This window comes from Centrocercus urophasianus, unplaced genomic scaffold, assembly GCF_019232065.1.
Source record: "Centrocercus urophasianus isolate 14NV4802_14NV808 unplaced genomic scaffold, USGS_Curo_1.0 seq_10, whole genome shotgun sequence".
In the NCBI taxonomy this organism is placed as follows: domain Eukaryota; kingdom Metazoa; phylum Chordata; class Aves; order Galliformes; family Phasianidae; genus Centrocercus; species Centrocercus urophasianus.
This window is the reverse complement of record NW_024884142.1, coordinates 82,049,286-82,068,579: the sequence shown is the minus strand read 5'-3', so window position 1 is coordinate 82,068,579 and position 19,294 is coordinate 82,049,286. Positions and strand designations below refer to the sequence as shown.

At 42.8% G+C, this 19,294-nt stretch overlaps 2 protein-coding genes across 7 annotated transcripts in view; one reads left to right on the top strand and one right to left on the bottom strand.

The window, feature by feature from the left end:
* The window catches only part of PACC1 (proton activated chloride channel 1), a 42,499-nt gene extending 24,950 nt beyond the window's left edge, over positions 1 to 17,549 (top strand). For 4 of the 6 annotated variants that reach the window (XM_042809088.1, XM_042809078.1, XM_042809069.1 and 1 more), the window contains exons 4-8: positions 723 to 877; positions 2,419 to 2,561; positions 7,611 to 7,755; positions 10,982 to 11,086; positions 12,210 to 17,549. In XM_042809088.1, coding sequence (XP_042665022.1) covers positions 723 to 877; positions 2,419 to 2,561; positions 7,611 to 7,755; positions 10,982 to 11,086; positions 12,210 to 12,371 — 710 coding nt within the window. In that variant the 3' untranslated portion in view covers positions 12,372 to 17,549. The remainder of the gene's footprint in view (positions 1 to 722; positions 878 to 2,418; positions 2,562 to 7,610; positions 7,756 to 10,981; positions 11,087 to 12,209) is intronic. The other 2 variants (XR_006167197.1, XM_042809094.1) reach the window with 2 other exon arrangements.
* The window catches only part of PPP2R5A (protein phosphatase 2 regulatory subunit B'alpha), a 39,813-nt gene continuing 34,141 nt past the window's right edge, over positions 13,623 to 19,294 (bottom strand). Inside the window, exons 9-13 of the mRNA XM_042809059.1 lie at positions 18,494 to 18,544; positions 17,484 to 17,603; positions 17,266 to 17,393; positions 15,447 to 15,548; positions 13,623 to 14,805 (exon numbers count right to left, since the gene is read on the bottom strand). Of these exons, the coding sequence (XP_042664993.1) occupies positions 14,673 to 14,805; positions 15,447 to 15,548; positions 17,266 to 17,393; positions 17,484 to 17,603; positions 18,494 to 18,544 (534 nt within the window). The 3' untranslated portion in view covers positions 13,623 to 14,672. The remainder of the gene's footprint in view (positions 14,806 to 15,446; positions 15,549 to 17,265; positions 17,394 to 17,483; positions 17,604 to 18,493; positions 18,545 to 19,294) is intronic.

Genomic DNA, 19,294 nt, shown 5'->3' with positions numbered 1-19,294 from the left:
CAAGATGTTTGGTTTGGAGCCTTGGTACTTTGCTGGGTTTCTACAGCTGAGGTATTTGAGGTCTGAAGCCTCAAGCCTGAAGCTTGCTGTTGGTCTGGAGCCACAAATTTATGGTGTATACAAGTACATGAATTCACATACAGGTGAAGTAGTAGCTTGCCTACCTAAGTGATAAAAGTAGTAAGGGATTGGTTGTCACAACACTGTATTTTATGAATAGAAGATGCTAGTTGTTCTGAAGAGCATCTTTTCACTTTTATGAGGTTAGCATAATCTCTCATATATAGTACATACGCTTTTTCCAGTTAAAATATCATGTGTTAAATCATAACATCTGAGTGCATGCATTCTGGAGCACTTTATGTCCCATTTAACTTCAGTGATCTCCTAGCTTACTTTGTACTTTCCTCTCATCTGGCGTCAGAAGGACTGATTCCTTAGCTGCTTGCTAAGGGGGATGAGGGAAGCTTAATAACTTCTGTGAGCTTTGATTTGTAGTAATTAAAAACAAACCTGGATTTTCTTCAGTGCATTGCAAGACTTCTGTCCTGATGAGTGCAGCTGACACTGCTGTCCTGCTCTTAAAAAACTACTCAAACGCATGATTTAATTTGATTGTGCTGCTGGATCTTGGCAGGACAGCTCAGTGTCCTGTGGGATTAAATTCCAGAGTGAAAATCTATTAATGTCAGCTCTCTTCAATGTTCTCTCTCCTGAAACAGGTATTGCCTTTTACCCAGGAAAGGCTCGGCTGCTCAGCTGCAAGCATCATTACTATGATCACATTCTGCCTCTGATAAATCCAGGTCAGCCGGGAGACATTGAGTGCACCACACAGAGTATCAACTACACAGATCCTTTTACTAATCAAACTATGGTAATAATACAACAGAATAAAGCTTGTTCAGTGGGCTGTGGGGGAGTTCTGCTTGTACGAGGGGTAATTGAGAGTTTTTATATATTCCATATTTTTTAGTTTTATATTTACAAAAGACTGCAAAATATCCTTGCTTCTAGAGTTGTGTTTTTTTCTATTGAGTTGGTTGGTTTTTTTTTTTCCCTCCAAACCATCTCTTTGTATTTTCAGAAATGTAAAATACCCCAGTCAGTTTGTATGTATGTTATGGATGATCAGCTGTCACGTGGCTCTGTGTAACATGCAAACCTGAATGGAACGGAAGTCTTGTTTTGCAAGTGAAACTCACTTAATTCATCTCCTAAGTGCAAGCACGCTCCTTGATGTAGAAAATCTAATGTTGAAAGCAGTAACAATTTCATTATTTTTGTCACAGTTGGCAAATTCTTAGTTAGGCAGCTGAGCATTTTATTGTATTGAAGCTCTGTGTGCCAGTAAGATAAGATAGTACATTAAATGACAATCTAAATTCCCCTTAAAAATGCAGGGAGTCTGGCTTCTGTACAAAAAAAACGTTCAGAAGTATGAAGTGGGGTCATTTGTGTCTAATCTGAAGTTATTGCAGATTGTTCCTAAGAAAACTAGACATGAACAAGGAGTTTAGTTACCTCTTTGGTCAGCTTTTTTTCATCCTCGTGTTTTTCTTCTGTCTAGTCATTAGTTCTGTCTGGGAAGAAGCTCCCAGTATGTTTTAAAATAATGTGCCAAGTCTAAATATTTAATGTCTTTCATTTCTTCCTCTATTTTTTTGCCCCACATGTTTTAATAAACTAAGAACCTGTATTTTATGCTGTGTGGTAAATTTGTTTGGGAGCTTGCAGTCCTCCAATTGAATGGAGAGGCATCGAGGCAGACCTGGACCATGTAGCGCCATGTTCGAATTGGCAGTCATTTTTGCAAGCAACAACTTGCTGTCCATTGTAATTCCTGCACGTTAAGCAGTATTCTGCCTGCTAGCTGGCTGTCTTTTTTTTTTTTTTTTTTCTCTTCACTTCCTCCTTTGCAGCTTGCTTGAGGGCTATGAAACTGTGCCTTTTTCTCAAAGGCAAGCATAATGTTTTCTACATCAGACTCCAAATGAAAATTGATTCATGTCAAGAGCTGAAAGTTCCCAGACTGTAATGCCCTAAGCTGTCTTGATTGTCCTTCTGCAGAATGCAGGCTGCAGAGCCTTAGCTGGTAATTGCACGTGAGCCCGAGTGGCAGTGATGGAAGTAGTGCAGATTGATGGAAGTGGTGCAGAATGATGGAGCTAGTGCAGACCTCTTAGCAACGCTCTGAATTGATTTAGAGAATTCATTTTTCAACCAAAAGGTGGAATTCTCATTTGCTTGGCAGGCATTCTTTTTGGATGTCTTAACAGAATGTCTACTTACTAGAGGCCGGGAGAACCTCATTCTGTATTAGATTTCTGCAGAGTATCAGTGACAGGTGGCAAATTCATGAACAGGAAATGAGGATTCCTCCTCTCCTACTCTCACTGTCTCTCTGTCTGCTTATAGAAGTATGCTTTGGTTGTTCAAGGCCCTCGTGACGTGAAGAAGAAGGAGCTGGTGTTTTTACAGTTTCACTTAAATGGAACAGACCAAGATTTTAGTGCCATTGACTACCTTCTGTTTTCTTCTTTCCAAGAGTTCGTCAACAGGTATGTGGAGGGGTGAGCCTGTGATGGCACTGAACTGTTATAGATGGGGGTTTAAAAATGCTTTGTGTTGATTTATGTCAGTACCATTGAAGTGACTGATCAGCCTTTTGATTATTTTAATAGGAGTGGAATTAATCCTTGCTTGAACTTTCTTGAAAGCCCCAAGCTTTTTCCCTCCTCATGAGAAGCTTAATTTTAACTTTTAATTTAAATTCAAGTTCTGTTTTTCTCTCTGTGATCCAGATGACAAGCTAGTCAAAAGCCATTAGGTACAGTGATACCTAATAAGGAGACTTAACTTCGTTAATGGTCAGATGTAGAGTGGTAAAGCGCCTATGTAGAGAGTAATAAGGTGATAGAGAGGAAGAAAAATAACCCATTATTGTACTGAAGCACTTCTGGAGGCTTGGGCATGATCACATGGGTGTATTTTCAAAAGAGGAGCAAAGACTGAAAGAGTTCACTCCCAGTGTCTCTGGGTGTCTGAAGACCAGTTACCTGAATTTGCTTTTTGGAAAGCGTTTCTATTTCAATGAAGGAGACAGATACTAAGCTGAAGTTATCAGGTACTTCCTAGAACTGCACAAAGACGCAAAGATGCAAATGTTCCAGGTACTTTGGGCATTGATATTTTGGGCACTGATGTTTTAGAGTCAGAAAATACCAACTGAGAGTAGCGATGCTGGAGGTACTACTGGTTCCTTTTGTGTTGGATTTTCTCAGTTCTGTGGCTTGTACTACAGTCAGTGGCAGGAAAGGTGGGACTGATTCCAGCAAAATGCACAGCTATTTCTGTACTTCAAGACATGAGTGAGTGTCTGAGACCATCCCCAGTGGATGAAGATCAGAAGGGGTGGTTGTGTGGTGTCTGGTTGCTGTATCTGTGCAGAACAAGCTAACTTACCAAGACGCAAATTGGCCTATGCGAACTTAAGTTCTGGAGGCTACCTTTCTGTTCTCATTGTATCAGTTTGCAGATAAGCCATTCTAAAGAGCTGTTTGTTTCCCAGTTAAAGCATGTGTGTCCTGGTTAAGCTAGCAGTATTCGAAGTATCTCTTCCTGCAAGCAAGTCTACATACTGCTTTCTGAAATGTTTGTATCGTGTGTTGTGCAGAGGTGGGTTAGATGTGAAAAACAACACTAAATGGTATTGCCAGGGTCCTAGCTTGAAGGCCGTATTTGAGCCAGAGTGGATGAATCAGTAAGAAACATCTGTAAGCTGCCTGAAGAAACTGGGGATTGCAACATCCTGCCTCCAGGTTTCCCAGATCAGACGGGTTAGATGGCAGAACTGATTCCTGAAGAGAAAGGGAAATGATGCTCTGTTCCTAAAGAAGCTGCCTTGTCTCTGCTGGGAGAGTGAAGACTGAGCCTGAGTTATGTTTGAAGCAAAGCAAAAAGGTAGGAAATGAGGTCTGTATGAAGGTGCATCTTTGTGCCTGTTCATAGCATGTAATAGAAATGTAGGTCAAGGCTGGTTTCGAACTAACCCAGGTAATGGTGGAATTGGCAAAGGCACATAGGCCTTTAAGCGTGCTGGTAAATGATCCGATTATCCAGTTGAAATAGAGAACCAGTTGTGTGCAAGATGTTTTGATACTGTCTCTCTTAGAGCATTCTCCAGAGCTTAGTACCAACTGTATGTCTTTGTCTTCCTCGGTGTTGTGTATTGCTCTCTTGGTATCCCAGGGCACAAACAGGACAGGTTCAGGACAGGCTGCAAACAGATCTTTTCTCCTGACTATGAGCTGCAAGTGGAACATCTTGCATTTGTGGGATCTGCTCGTTCTATTCAGCTTCTAGCAGGAGAGAAAATAGAAATGGCTTCTGGTTCCTCAGCTGATGCTAAATTTAGCTGATGGGGAAGTCTGGACTGATATCCTTAGAAACTGTTGTGTACTGACAATGTAACTTTGTCCTTCCATGCACTCTCTAAAGAAACTTCAAATACTGACCAGTATTTGGCTGTTGTTAATTACTTTTCTTGTCCACATGTCTCACTCATGGGTTACAAGAGCATGTTCTTAGCACTGTGTCCAGCAATGAACATAAGGGTTGTAGCATTCCTGAAGATGCTGAGATGCGTGCTGCAACTCTTCAGATATCGTAATTACAGGTTGTTGGGTTTTTTCAATTAGTTTTTAGTATGGCTGCAAACAGCTTAGGTTGGTTTGGACAGTCAGACTGCTGTGACATTAGGATGTTTCATCATAAATCATAATCTGAACACTGTCCTCCTTAAAACTGATGAAAAGAGTCCAGCTGCATCTCCACAACTTCTCTGTAGGTTTATTACGTGCAGCTCATTTTTGCTTTATATATCAATAACCAGTGAAGGCTGCTGCAAGCATCAGCTGTAAAAATGGCTTCTAGGCTCTTATGCTTTAAGAATTTGTTGAGTGGTGAGGACTCAAGTAAGGTCCAGTTGTTTCTGTCAAGGGTTTTATTTTCTGTAGCTCTCATGTTAAAATTGGATCACCAGCTTGTATTAAACTGGCAGTGTGTGCTAGCTTTGTTTTGGCTTTCACAGAACACTGCTGAATTGTGTGCTATTGTCAGACTGTGAGTTGGACTAATACTGCCAGTGGATTTTCTTCTTCTGTGTTTTTCTTTCTTCTTTAAGACAGGGGCAGCTGCTGTGTGTACAGCATTAATCAGCAAAAATGAAATAATGAAACCCTTGCGATGTTACAAAAAATGTGTAGCTAAGTATGCAAGTTCCTTTCCTGAACTATCATTAGTGTAATACATGGGTTTGAGTAGCAAATCCTCTGAACATATTGCTGTTGAAACCATTGTTATTTTAGCATGTAAAATATCTTACGTAAGATGACGAATACCAGTCAGAACAAGGCAGAGATTATTTAAGGGTCTAAACAGAGCTTCGTGTTCACTTCTCTGGATTGCTGTGTGCAGAGGAATAAATGGTAACGAAGAAGGGTCAAGGCTTTGATACCACGACATCTGACCTTGTGTTACATCCCATGTAATGTTGGAGAGTTTCCAGTTCCCCAACAGAGGGGAACTCAGGCATTATTTGCCCTCTGCTATTACTTGTGCAGAGCTTCTGCATCTCTGCTCTGCTCTCCTCCCTCCTTTCTGTTGTTCCTGACTCTGTGGCACTGGTGTGGATTATTGGTGCACACAAGGAGATGCCTTTTCAGATCACTTCTCCACAGCTTCTCTTAAGATATCCATCTTTCTTTTTCAAGCCTACAATTACCATTGAAGGCAAAGTATACTATACAAAGTTGCTGCCTGCTTACCATGTAAATTGTGGCTGTAATGTTCAACTCTAAGTCATAACTTCCTGCCTCAATTTTCCATGTTGGTTTGGAAAGCCTTTCTGGGATGCTGTACTGAGTCATGCGTTGGTGACAGGCTGGCAGAGTGCTAAGTATGTATGTTTCTCTGAGTGGCAAAACACCACACTCTTCCTGGCTGTCTGTCCCCAACATGCTGCTGTACCCAAATACTGACAGGGGAAGAAGCAGTTTGTCACTGGTTGGCATGGCAAGGAGCAGTCAGGCATTGGCCTTTCCTCTCGTGCTTTGCCCACATCTTCACTTTGGGATTGAAGAGCTGTACTGCAGCTTATGTTACAGAGAGATGAAGATATCCTAAATGGCTGAAGCACTCTGGAGTACCTTCACAATTAGCGGAGTATTGTTTTTTCTATCTGGAAATGCTTCTCCTTTCTGAGTTTGAGCCCTCCACCTGAAGCCCTGAGCTGAAAGCAGTGACTTTGCTAGGCTGTGCCATGCTGTGCTAGCATGTGCATGCTGATCTATTCAGCCTGAGCAGTCAGTGTAGTACAGAGCAGCCGTCAGCATGGTAATCTTACCAGCCTGTGCATGTGCTGCCACGTGGACAAATCATCATTCTTTACAGGAAAAAAAAAAAGGAGCCCCAGTTCTGAAAACTGAGAGAAAGTTGGAAAAAGTGTAAATCCACCCAGTGTTGGTACGTGGCAGATCTTCCAGATCAGTCTTGATTTCTTTGCATCTTTCTCCTGGAAGACCAAAGTAGCTTCACCTTCTAGTAGACCTAGACGTGAGCTTCCTCTGCCATATGAACAGAAGTATGCTCTTTCCCTTTACCTCAGAAGGTGGATTTACTCTGGGTCAGAAATGTTTTTCTCTTCCCTTGTCTCAAGGACCAGCATACCATGGCATAGCTCTAAACCTTAAATCTATCTTCAGTAAGAATTTGCAGTCTGTTTTAATGTTTTGTGACTCATAACAGTGGTTTACCTGTTCATTTCAGATGAAACCTTGTGGAAAAGCAGCTGTAGGGAGAGACAGGCTTATTTCATGGAGAGGACATGGCAGTGGCTAAAATCACTGTACCAAGAAGCTCCAAGTGAATGGAAGGGTTGATTCAGTGTGTCCTGTGCATTTAATAGAGGCAGGATTCTACCCTAGAGCTACCTTGTTACTGCTTGCAGGATGAGGGATATTGGAAGACTTAAGATGGCAGAAAATCACAGTATATCTTATAAAAAGATATAAACCAATCCTGTTACTCCAGGGCTGCAAATATCTGTGGTTGTGTATTGGGAAAATGGCTGTATAGCAGATAGGAGCCCTTGTGTTGTTCCTGAATTAATAGGACTACACTAAATGTGAATTGCAAGGCATGTTGTCTCCATTGCAACCAGCTTATTTGCTCCTCAGAAACGGTGTGAAGCCTTGGCCTGAGGTTATTCCTTCCATCACTTGCTTCTTAGCATTGTGGTGAGTTGTTAGCTGGCTCTCTTCCTCTCCCAGTAGTGACACGTGAGCAGAACAAAGCTCCCCCATAAAGCAGCACAGCCTGCAGGGAGAGCAAGGCAGCAGGTAAGTCTTCTGCCATTAAGAACGGAGTGTAAGTGCTAATGTTAATCAAAACTTTCCTGCTAAGAGTGTATTAAATATGCTGAATTACAGCAGTTGATATTTCAAAGAAGTTTTAAACACATTGCAGAGCTTGGGCCTGACGTTCTGCTGCTGCAGTGTCCAAGCACTGCTCTGAGTTTGGTCAGCAAAGTAATGTTCTTTCTCCTTTAGTCCAGAAAAAGCAGAATTCATGAAGGACTGTGAAAGTTCATACTCCAGCTGGAAGTTTTCTGGAGGCTTTCGAACTTGGGTCAAGATGTCCTTGGTGAAAACAAAGGAAGAGGATGGCAGAGAGACTGTGGAATTCAAACAAGAGGTAAGCAAGCAAAGAAAAAAATCCATGAAGATGTTAGGGCATTATGTGATTTAAAACCTGGTTGCTCTCAAAGAGTGGGGGGCTTCTAGTCGAAATTGGCCACAGAGCAGCATGGAGCAGGCGGCAGTCTGAGCTGGAGGAAGGGGTGGGTGCGTTGGTTGGTTGTTTTGAGTGAAATGCCAGGAGACTGGCTTTTGTTTAATGGTGTCTGCTCTACCCCTTGCTGCTGAGCAGTTGGTCATCTGAACCATCTCTACAGTTAGAGTTCTTTCAGTGTGGAGAAATTCTGTAGAATTGTAGATGTGCTCTGCTGTTGGTATGGAGACACATCTCAGGAAAAGCATCTCCTAACAGAGAGACGAGAAGTTCAAGGCCTTGGTCGTTGTCATAAGTGACACCTGTATCCAACGTGTGGGTCTGAAGGGACAGAGCTACCTTAGTTCAAGGTAGAGATTTCCAAAGGAATTATCTAAACAATAATAATGGAAGGAGGTACTGTTTAGGTTATTACAAGGGCTGATGTTAAAATGAAGAAATAAATGTAAGCTGAGTATTGATTATAGCACTTTCATATCTGCTTTTTGTTTGGGATTGGGATTTTTACCTGTTAATTACCCTTAGAAATAAGGAGTAACTTCTTGAAGTATCTCAAGATAGAAAATATGCAATTGGAAGACGCAAACTTAGCTAGAAATGAAATAAGTTTGACTGTTCACACAGACAGACAGAAGTGTGTTCTGAGCCATTTCACTTGTGCCTACTGATGGGAGAGGCTTCAAGGGACAAGCTGTGGCTGTGGGCTGGTAACCTTCAGCTCTGCTGCAGGGGAGTGGAAGAATCCTGAAGTCCTGTGGTGTGGGCCTTAGTCTGAGGAAAGGATATCCCAGTCAGCTGCTGTCGTATAAGCACTGACTATAGTTGTTGGTCCTTTGTCATCTGGAGCTCTGTTCCACTTGCCAGCTGTGGTATTTATGTAGGGTTGGATTTTTTTTTAAGACTTTGCTGTGTGTCCACATCTAAAGCATCTCAAAGTAGAAAAGACTGACCCAGAATCAAAGGTGAGCTGTTTGTTACCACGAGCATCCATTTAGTCTGGCAGTTATGGATTTCCCAATCATCTGTGTGGGCTGTTTGGTTTGTTAAAAAAATAAAAAAAAAAGGAAATACGAATTGGTACAAATGTGAATTTCATGTTTCAGGTACCTATTAATAATACAGCAGAGGTTGAATTAGTTCAGGCTAATTGCACTTGCTGTTTGACAGTACAGTTTCTGCTCAAATGGAATAAGGAAGTTCACTGGCCTGTCAGATGTAAAACAGGTAGGCAGCACACCAGAAAGCTGGATACAAATACTGGGTCAAATAGCATAGCCAGTCAGTCTGCTGAGTAATGCAGTAGTCATTACTCGGTCTTTTCTGCCTTTCCCATTGCTTTTAGTCAGCTTTGTGACCTGGTTTCCCATTGTGCAGTTTTCCTGAATGAGTGTAGCTGAAGTATTGTATGCTGCAATAAGTAAATGAGCTACAGAAGCATTGGGTGAATGTGCAGCAAAGAGGTTTGAGTAGAAAACATAAGGCTGTTAAGATTCCAAGTGCTTGGAATGGGTATACAGTGCTCTGCTTCCTGCTTCTGTTTGCTCACAGCATAACATCAGGGGTGCCTCCCTAGGAGGAGACTGATAGAAAGCTGAAGGTATTGATAAAGAAACTAAGCCGTGGTGGAGAGGTAGGAGGTTGTTCCCCATCCAGTGTCTGCTGAATCCATTCTCATATCTGTAGCTCCCGGAATGAAGTAACTGATTCATTACCTCAAGTACAGAATTAACTTCTCTAGGAAGATCGCAAGTGCTGCTTTGTGGACACACCAAGGTGTAACCTTTCCTCTGAGGTCTGGAGAAGGGCCAAGTCCTCCCATCACTGCAGTGCAGCTGGTGCCTGGCTCCTGTATGCTTTGTGCTGTCCTCCAGGGACAGGAGGCTTACAGCAAACTTACTGCTGCTGCATGTGGTTCCCCATATTGCTCCTTCTGGGCTCAGGTGTCTGTATGTGGACATACAGACAAGATGGATGTTTTTCTGAGGCCTGGTGTCTTCATGCTTTCCCAGTTGTCACTCTTTAGCAGTCAGTTCCGTGTGGCTGCAACATCTCTCTGGTACCCTGAGCAGTACGTGTGTCACAGCTGCTGGGAGGTGTCACACAGCTCTGCACCAGGCAGTGATCATTTCAAACAGCAGCTCAGCCAAAGGGCAGTACTGGGAGGTAGGGTTTGATCAGCAGTGTGTAGCCTGCTTTCCCCTTTTCATTCTGCAGTTTCTGGTATCCAGCTTGTTCCACACCTGGTTCTTTTAAAAAAAAAAAAAAAAAAACACCCAGCCTCCCAGCCTATTCCTGCCACCATCGTGTAGTTCTGTGGTAAGTAAAAGTAAGTCAGCACTCATGAATGACAGCTTGCCCAATGCTCTACTGGCCCCAATAAATGATTTTGGTGAATGAACTCTCTGCACTTTGAAGGGGGAAAAACTTTATTTTGACAAAGTTGATGGACAGGGGCATTTCCAAAGCAGGTAGTGAGGCGTGCAGTGGGCTGAAACTGGCCACTGCTGGAGCACAGTGCTTTCAGTAAGCTGCTTGTGCGGCCATGCTCCAGGTGAAGGCTTTCATCTGCTATCTCTCACTCCTTCTTGAATGTTCCCACACCTCCTTCTGCCCTCCTGCAGACAGGAATAAATGAATAAAGCAGTCAGGCCCTGCTTCTGTTTTGCCACTTTGATTTTTAAAGAGAATATGGACCTGTAAGCACAAGGGGACAAAAGTGATCACTGACACCACGGGTGAATGGAGTGAGACTTCCCGTGCTGGTATATATGGCTAAGAGCTGTGCTGCTGCAGCGTGTGCTGTGCTTGTAGCTCTGTTGTGCTGTGTCAGCAAGCACTGGGGCATCAAGTAGGAACAGTGAAGCACTGCTATATGTCACAGAAGCCTTGGCTGCCAGTCTGAAATGGTACAGTGTTTAATTAGGTGAGAAATAGGAAGTGAATGTGATCGTGAAACAGATGGAGGAAACTGATGTTCTGTATTGTGAAAGCCTGACGTTCCAGGTGGAGGAAGGCTGAACAGCCTGCTCTTTTCACCTTATAAGCCTTTTCTGATGCACTGAAGGCTGGATTGTACGACTGAAGAAAGTCATCTGCACCTTCTTCACCTTTTTCTTTTCTCCCTCCCCAGACTAGTGTGGTTAACTACATTGACCGGAGGACTAAGCTGAGAAGTGACCAGCTGTTTTTTGTGGTGTTTGAATGGAAAGACCCTTTTATACAGACTGTTCAAGATGTAAGTAAACAGCCTTGCATCTTATTTTCTTGCCTCACACGCTCGTGGTGTGTATTTGTGTGCGTGTGTGCCTCAGAGCTTCTGTGTGAACTGAGGGAACAGGAAGAGTGAAATTAGTTTTGAAATCTCGCTCTGCCGGGTTTGGTTGTTATTTTTATATCTTCAGTAATAAATAGCCACTGGGGCTCAAGACCAACTGATGTCTTTCCCTGGCTCAGTGACACAGCATCATCTTTGCAGCTGAGGTGCATGTAGCTCAGAGAAACCGCGCTGTGGTCTGTATGATGGGCCACCATCATACATGGGACGCCCCCGCCTCCTTCCAGCCGGAAGCGCCCCGTGCTGCGGTGAAGGGTGGTGTTTATTTCCTCTTGCTGATGCTATGGCAGCCTGTGGTGCTGTGTTTGGGCAGATCTATAATAGGGGCAGCCAGGTTGCAAACCTTGTGGCTCAGCATGTGACCCAGAGCCATCACCTTTGTGCTGTCAGTGTCTGGTACTCCACAGCAAATCTGAAAGCTGTGTTACTTTGTTGCTGCCTAACTTCATCTTGAATCTGCTCACTTCATCTTGAGGTCCTGGAAGTCACCATCATTCCTAGGAGTACAAGAAGAATTGCAAACTGTAAATAAAATTAACTACTCCTAAGCCAAACGTAGTTAAAAACAGAAACTGAGATACTTGCTGTAGTACTAGAGAAGCAGTTGCTGCTGTCAGAATGTAGTTTATCATTACAGTGCGTCTTGTTAAAGCTTTCCAGTAGTTCTGGCTTTGTTTCATCTTAATGGAAGAGCCTCTTCTGTATGACTGCTTGTTTTTTTACATCTTTAAGCAATGTGGTAAATTGCTAATTTAACAGTATCTAAAAAGTTAAACAACCCTGAAAGTCAGAAGGAATCTAGCAGGCAGTACAGGCAGCTCCTGGCACGTTGCTTCCTTTCTCACAAAAGGAATGGGATGAAGCCCAGAACAAGGCACAGGTGTGGCACGGGGCCTCAGCCCTTCTTTGCAGTGTGAAGGCATGTGCTGCCCGACTCTTCTGATAGATGCATTGAAATGCTTCTTACTGTACAGGTAGAATATATACGGAGTCAGATGAGAATAATATTTTCAATCTCTTTCAGATAATCACAGCAAATCCTTGGAACACGATCGCCCTTCTCTGCGGTATCTTTTTGGCTCTGTTTAAGGCTGCAGACTTTGCTAAGCTAAGTGTTAAGTGGATGATCAAAATCCGAAAGAGACATTTGAAGAGAAGAAGTCAAGTAATGAACCATATAAGCTGAGACTAAAACTGCCCCGTAAGTATCTGCAACAGAAGGGACAGAGCACAATTGAATAAGCTTCCACTGGCAATACAGCAAACAGGTATGTTTTCTTCAGGAAAAGCACTGCTGGAGGAACAGCCTCATGAACTGACATCTGAAATCCTGAGAAGAGCTTAACTCTAGGAATGCTAGGACAGCTCTAACAAACTCATGCTTTTCTAGTCCAGATTTAACAAGTTTACCTCGGTATGTGGGGGGGGAGATTTCACTAATGTAGCAGTTAGATTCTCTAAAAACAAACAATCAAAAATTGAACTGTTTTGAATGCTTCTCAGAACAGGGGGTGTGAAAGTGCTGCCTGAGCTCTGAACCTGCATCTGCTACCAGAATGCAGTTATTTCTGTGACCATACTTAGTGGAAGGTAGAACCCAAACAACAAAACAGTCCGGCCTCCCCTCTCCAAAGAATGTTAAAACAAAATACACTGGAATTCTACTACATCATTTTTCATTTAAAGTGTATTGACTTGAATATTGAAAATAAAAATAAAATATTGGAGTGAGCTGTCATATCCTTCTCTGAAACTGCCTGCTCTCAGATGCAGCTGGAGTTTTACAGGAGGTCATCCAGACGGGAATATTAATGCAAGGTGTTGAAGTTTACTAAATAAGTAGATTTTATTTATGTATTTCTGATCAGTCTAAGTCAAGCAACTTGATAGTTTCTGAGATAGACTTAGGCTGCTGCTCCTCCCTGTTTCTTGCAGTCTTTGCTAAGGTATTAAAGAAGCCTTTCATCAGCCTGCTGCTTAAATGTGATTCTTTGTTATAAAGAGAATGTGCACTAATGAGCCATGCTGGGGTGGTGGAGTCCTTTTCTTCCTTATAAGTCCCTTGCTGGTCAGATGCCTGACAACTCGGAGCTGTGCTGTCTACAAGGCAGCTGTGCACCACTCAGTGCTGTGTGTTTGCTCTGAAAGGTTTGTTGCAAGGAAGGAAGCATACCGCATCATATTTTGCTGCTTCCATCCTCTACTAATGGCTTGTTAATGGAGTGGTAAGTGTACTTCCAATTTTTTTTTTCCTTCTAAGGAAGTATAGTAACTTTCAGGTGATTTCCAGAGCAAAATCGAGGCACTTGCTCAGGTTTAGAAGCCACATTGTAAGTGCCTTGATATTGCCAAGAGTGCTACAGGTTAAGGGTTGTTGGTAAGAGCTGCTCAAACCCTCTGGTCTTCATGAGCACAAAGATGTGATTACAGCACTAAATACAAACATAAAGACTTTATTGAATGCTGCTCAATTCCCCAAAGATCTTTCATTACAAAAGTTTTCCACACAACTGCAATTTAGGAGATTGGAATGGTACTCTGATAAAAGATGTGAAAAATTCTTGATCAGGTGACAGACAAGACTTCCATAGTCAACTTTCCACTTTCAAGAAGTGGACTGCATTTTCTTTAAATAAAACAAGGAACTAGTTACTGACAGCCTTTCCTCCTTTCTGAAAGGAAAAATATACCCCTTTTGGTATTGCTCTTCCATCCCCAAGGTGCTAAAAGTAATGCAGAAATGGCCACAATGGATGGGCAGTCTCCAGGAGAACTGTGCTATTCTGCAGCCCTCTGTGGGCTGAGCAGGAGCAAATGTTAAGTATGGCCAGGACCAGGAGGCAGTGAGAAGAGTGTAGAGGTACTCACTGCATGTGAGCAAGCATGTGGGCCATCCTGCCCTGTTCAAGCTGACCCTCTCTCCCTGTATGTCTCACACTAAGTGACCTTATACAAAAATCTAAATGTGAATTCAGTCAGGAATTCAAGACCATCTGAGAGCTCCTTCCAGCGCTGAGGGACACACACTGCGTGTCTCACGCTACTGGGAACGGACCGTGGTTTTATTTGAGAAAATACAGCACTGCTAGAAGCCTTCTCTATCATCTTCACCAAGGTATGCAGCGATGTGAAAAGCACATATAAAACAAGGAAAAAATGTACATAGCAAACTATACCACCTATGTGCAACACAATCAAAAATTCAAGTCATAATTCTCACCACTCCCGTAATTATTTCACTCATTAAGGATGATAATTCAGTTCTATGAAACGCTGGAAGTGACAGGATATCGATAGACAAATTTACAATATGCTGTGGTACTGACATCACTTAAATGCTGTATTTAAATTCAAATCTTTTCATTTACACTTAGCCAGAGAAAAGTTGGCTGTTCCTACTGTACTGATGAGGTTTATTTTGCAAATTTTTACGTATTTCAAAAGGGTACAAAAAAGTATGTTTGTCGAGTGGAGGTTGTCATTTCTTTTATTTGGCACTTGTATCGTGTGCATTGAGCACATTGTGAGTGCTGTTCTGCTTCTCTGCCATAGCCTTCTTCAGCTTTAGCTCCTCTAGCTTTCTCCACAGCTCTTCACGTTCCAATTCTTTCTTTTTCTCTCTGTGGAAAAGAGTGAAGTATCAATTTCAGATCCGTCTTTAAAAGAGCAGGTACCCAAACAACTGTGGTCTACACCTAGCAATCCGCAGCTTAAGTTAAGGTTTTTTCTCCAAAGTATCTTCAGAGGCATTCCATTTCCTCTATTAAAAGGTAAGCATGCAAGTTAGTGAAGAGCAGTAAAACAGTGACTGTGCCCTGACAGGAGTCTGTCAGATGATTGCTGCATTGTGCTTTTGCAGAGGTGACTGCGGTTCGGAAAAAGGAAAGATGCTGAGCGCTTTGGGCCAGGGGAAGCACAGCTGCTGAAGGAGCCTTAGCGTGCACATCCAGCTAGCGCAGCTCCAGCAGCACTGCTGGCTGGTTGGGGGGATAACAGAGGCATTTGAGCAGTGAGGTATTTTCCAGCCAAGCTTCTTTCTCCAGCCAACAGCCCTTGAAGCAGAGCCAGCACCAGGCGGCCCCTGTAGCACCTGAGCCCACTTCTCCCCCCACCAGGTGCCTCCTGCTGCAGTGCCAGCCACAGCAGCAGTATCCACTGTGTGCTTCTACAGACCCTGCAGCCACAGCAGTTAAGTGCTAGATTTCAGCTAGGTACGGACTCAACATCACCATCCATTTGGACAAACAAACAAACCCATTACCTTTGCCTTTCTGCTTTATATGAGCTGGTAAGCTCATCAAAAAGCTTGCCATTCATTTCCATCAGTGTTTTCAGCACGTTGTATACCAGTGCCACGATGGTTCTAGAACAGAAGGAGCACAACCGTTAGAATTAACGCAACCTTCAGTAAGCAACTTTTGGTTTCCTTTTTGGACCCTAAACTTTGCATTTAAGGTGCTACTGTAAAGCCCAGTTTTTGAAAGAAAATCTTGTACTGTAGTCCCTCCACAAACAAATGAATATTTAACTTTAAACTCCCAACTCCAGTCAACACATACAAGATGTAACTCTTGGTACTGTGATGGTACTGTAAAGCCATTCAGTTATGTTAGTATTTAATAAACTGAATTCTAGCAAGGATTTTTAAGTATTTGAGCAATGAAATAGGAGAGTCCTAAAGGATAAAACTTCTGGTGATAGGCACAAATTTGGCAGTTAATTCAAGAAAGGGAATAGCTCAAGCAGTACTGCTGTGTCTAAGGTAAACTGCAAATCTTGACAGCCACAGATTATTTTCCTTTTTGACTCTATTTGTGAAGATAATCTCATGTCATAAAGTTATCTTAATAATGTTTATCTCCTTTCAGCCCACTCTGAATTATTACACACACACCTGCAGAAATTGCAGTAAACATGAACAAGGTGCCTATCTTTCAGCTTATCACTAATCAAAAAAGGTAAGCTGTAAGGTAAGCTGTCTCCCCCTTGTTCCCCTCGCTACTGGAGACCTTCACACAGCAGTAAGGTGTGTAAGGCCATAGAGCAGGGGTGCCATGCTCTCACCAGCTTGAAAAATGAGGAAAAGAATAATTTAAGGAAGTAACCAAAGGACCACGTTTGCCTTTTCAGTGCACTCCGTTCACTGTGGCACCTTTGAGATCTCTCTCCTGCTGACTGGAGGCCTCACACTGACCCAAAATGCAGAGTGGCCCTGGCTTGTCCACACACTGAATGCTGGCTGTCTTGTGGTTTGAAGACAAAAGCCTACTTAGGTTATTGGTTTTCTGAGAGGAAAAGCCTCATCCTAAGTGAATAATTAAGACCACACTAGACAGGTAGATGGATATAAATAAGCTTCTTTGTCTTTCAAATCAGATTAAAACCACAGGGCTGTACTTGCTTCCTGAACTTCCTGCTTTTCAAAGTATACAATTAACTTGTGTCTTCTGTGCCCTTCCTAAAGTAAAGAGCACCTTCTGTCTGCAGCTAGAGGAAGAGGGACACCATTCGGATTTGCTGAGGCCCGCAGGCAATACTAAGGCTCCAAGAATCAGGTCTCCTGTGGTTACACTCAGGCTCAGCTGGTAGGTTTGCACCACCTGGAGACATGCAGAGTAACTTCCGTCTCTATGGGCCCTTAACAGGTGTCTGATCTGCTCAGACTGCAGAAGGCTCCTGCCTACCTGGGTTTCTGCCTGTAAAAACTTTCTATGTTCACTGACTCAGTTTCGGGTGCTGAGCACAGCCAAATTTGGCATTTTAAAAAATATTTCAGTGTCATTACTTTGTCTTGCCAACATAGGAAAAAACAACTAAGGAAATTAAATAACCAGCACCTAAGATCAAATGTCATTAGAACATTGCAACTGCCATCCAGTTCCCTCATTTTTTGAGCAAATTCCAGTTTTCCATCATAATGCAGAACAATGAAAGCACGATATTGCTGAAAATGATGTCCATTTCAGCAGATTTCATCTAAGTTAAAATGAAGACGTATTTACAAGGTTATGAGCTCAACTGGAAATAGCAGGCTTAATGCAACGCACTCCCGGTACCGCAGGTACTTAAACGTTACTTACGGGTTCCAGTGTTCTTTGGAGATCTTGTATAAACTACCAAACATAATTGGTAGAATTTTATCAATGTTCTCCTCAATCAGACTAAGAATATATTCATTATTCCAAAAGTACAAAGCTCTTTCTGCAACCTGAAATGCAAAGGTTAGGAGTCAGCAACCAGAAAACAAATTACTGCGGGTGATTTTTGATGGGTTTTTGTTTTGTGATTTTTTTTTTACCTGAAAATGTGAACTTGACACACACTTGGAAATTTGCTTAAATAAAGGCTCTTCTATTTTTTTGAATTGTGTCGGCTCTATTACATCTAAGATTTCTTCAATTTCACCTAAAAACATTACCTGTTGTATAAAAGAGATACATCAACAAGTATGAGGACGTTTTATATTGACAGTGTGAACAGAAACAAAAGGTGGCTTAAACATGAGCAGTGCATGTCAGTGCAGAGCCTCGGGCTCTTCCGTGGTGTGACTGCTCTGGCACTACATGAGCTGCTTCTGCAGAAAGTTTTTCTTTACAGTTTTAAAAAAAGAAGCTGCAACATTTTACTTCCACAGTATCTGCAGAGGTTACCTTTGAGATCTGCACACTAGCTGCTCCATGGCCAGCAGTTAATAGCTTTAACCAAGAGCCAGCAGGACAGCAGGTGGGTGGCGTGGAAAAATTCACTGCCAAACAACTGAACGGACAGCAGCTCTGAAGGGCTGCAGTGTCAGGCAGCCACAGAGGTGAGCTGGGGGTATAAGTCCAACTCCTGACTGTGCTCATCTGGATTACAGAGAAGAAAAGCCAGCCAGAAAAAAAACAATTTCCCCAGACCAGTAAGAGTTGTTTTCATCCTGTGGAAAAGATGTACACACACTTCACCAGAGTTCTATTCAGCATCTCAGTGGCTGTGTCTGGGCTGTGGTACAGATGACTGCCTCCAGCATTGTGTGACCACACCACAGTGCTTCTCACCTCCAAAACTTTTTCTCTACACAGTGTCTTAATTAGAATGAACCTCTAGCACAGTTTTAACATCGCAAGTGACAACCACAGTGACAACTGGCATGCCAAAAAACTGCACTGAGTAGCACGACAAAGATGAGCACTCTTTATAAAGTTTCAAGAGCTGCAAGTTTGTTGCAAGATCTCTTGAGAAGCGCAGCAGAGATGCAGAGCACAACCCTGCCTTGCTGCAGTTTGCAGCACAGCAGACAAGAAGCAGAAGAGAGAAGACAAAACCAACCTCTTTCTGACTGCAAGTTTTGGGCCAAAATTTGAGCAGTCCTCTGATTACCTGTATGAGAAACACAAGTTAAACCAGAGCACGTTTCCATTACATATTTGATAAGATGGAGGAGAAGAAAAACAAGGCTGTTTCTCCCTCTCCAGCGCATCAATAACAGCTGAATAAGGGTAAAAGCAATTGCATGAAAATAAATACTTTGCTCATTTAAATATTTGTCTTGCTTTGGTTACCCACTCCCACCGCACTATGTACACTAACTGGTAGCACGTTGATATCATCAAAGCATCCCAAAACGAAGCTCATTTCCCCGTGGGCAGTTTGCAGTACTTCTCCTTGTTCCCTCGTGACCCATGCACCGCACAGCACTGCACCCGGGGCATTTTGCAAGCCAAGAGAAAGCAGTGCACAGATGGCACAAATGGCAAACAGAGGAGGCCTGGCCTCCACCACACCCTTTTTTCTTCTGTGATTTGAAGTGTCAAAGGCGGGAAACTAGAAATGATGACAACTTACTAAGTGAATGGTTTCCAGTGTAGATACTGAAATACATCTCATGTAAGACTGGAAAAACCCCTTGGGAAATGTAATTGGAAAGCACAGCCCCTAAGAGGGGCAGGAGAGGAGGGAAATCACCACCACCAAAAAGAGCAGCAGCCATTCCCCAGAACAGACACCGGGACCAGCACCAACCTGCAGAACTGACGCTGCCTGTAGAAAGCCCAAACTGCGCCTTTCACACACAGAACCTTCAAGCACTGTGAAATTTCATTCTGAGGAAAGACCTCAGCTTTTATGGTA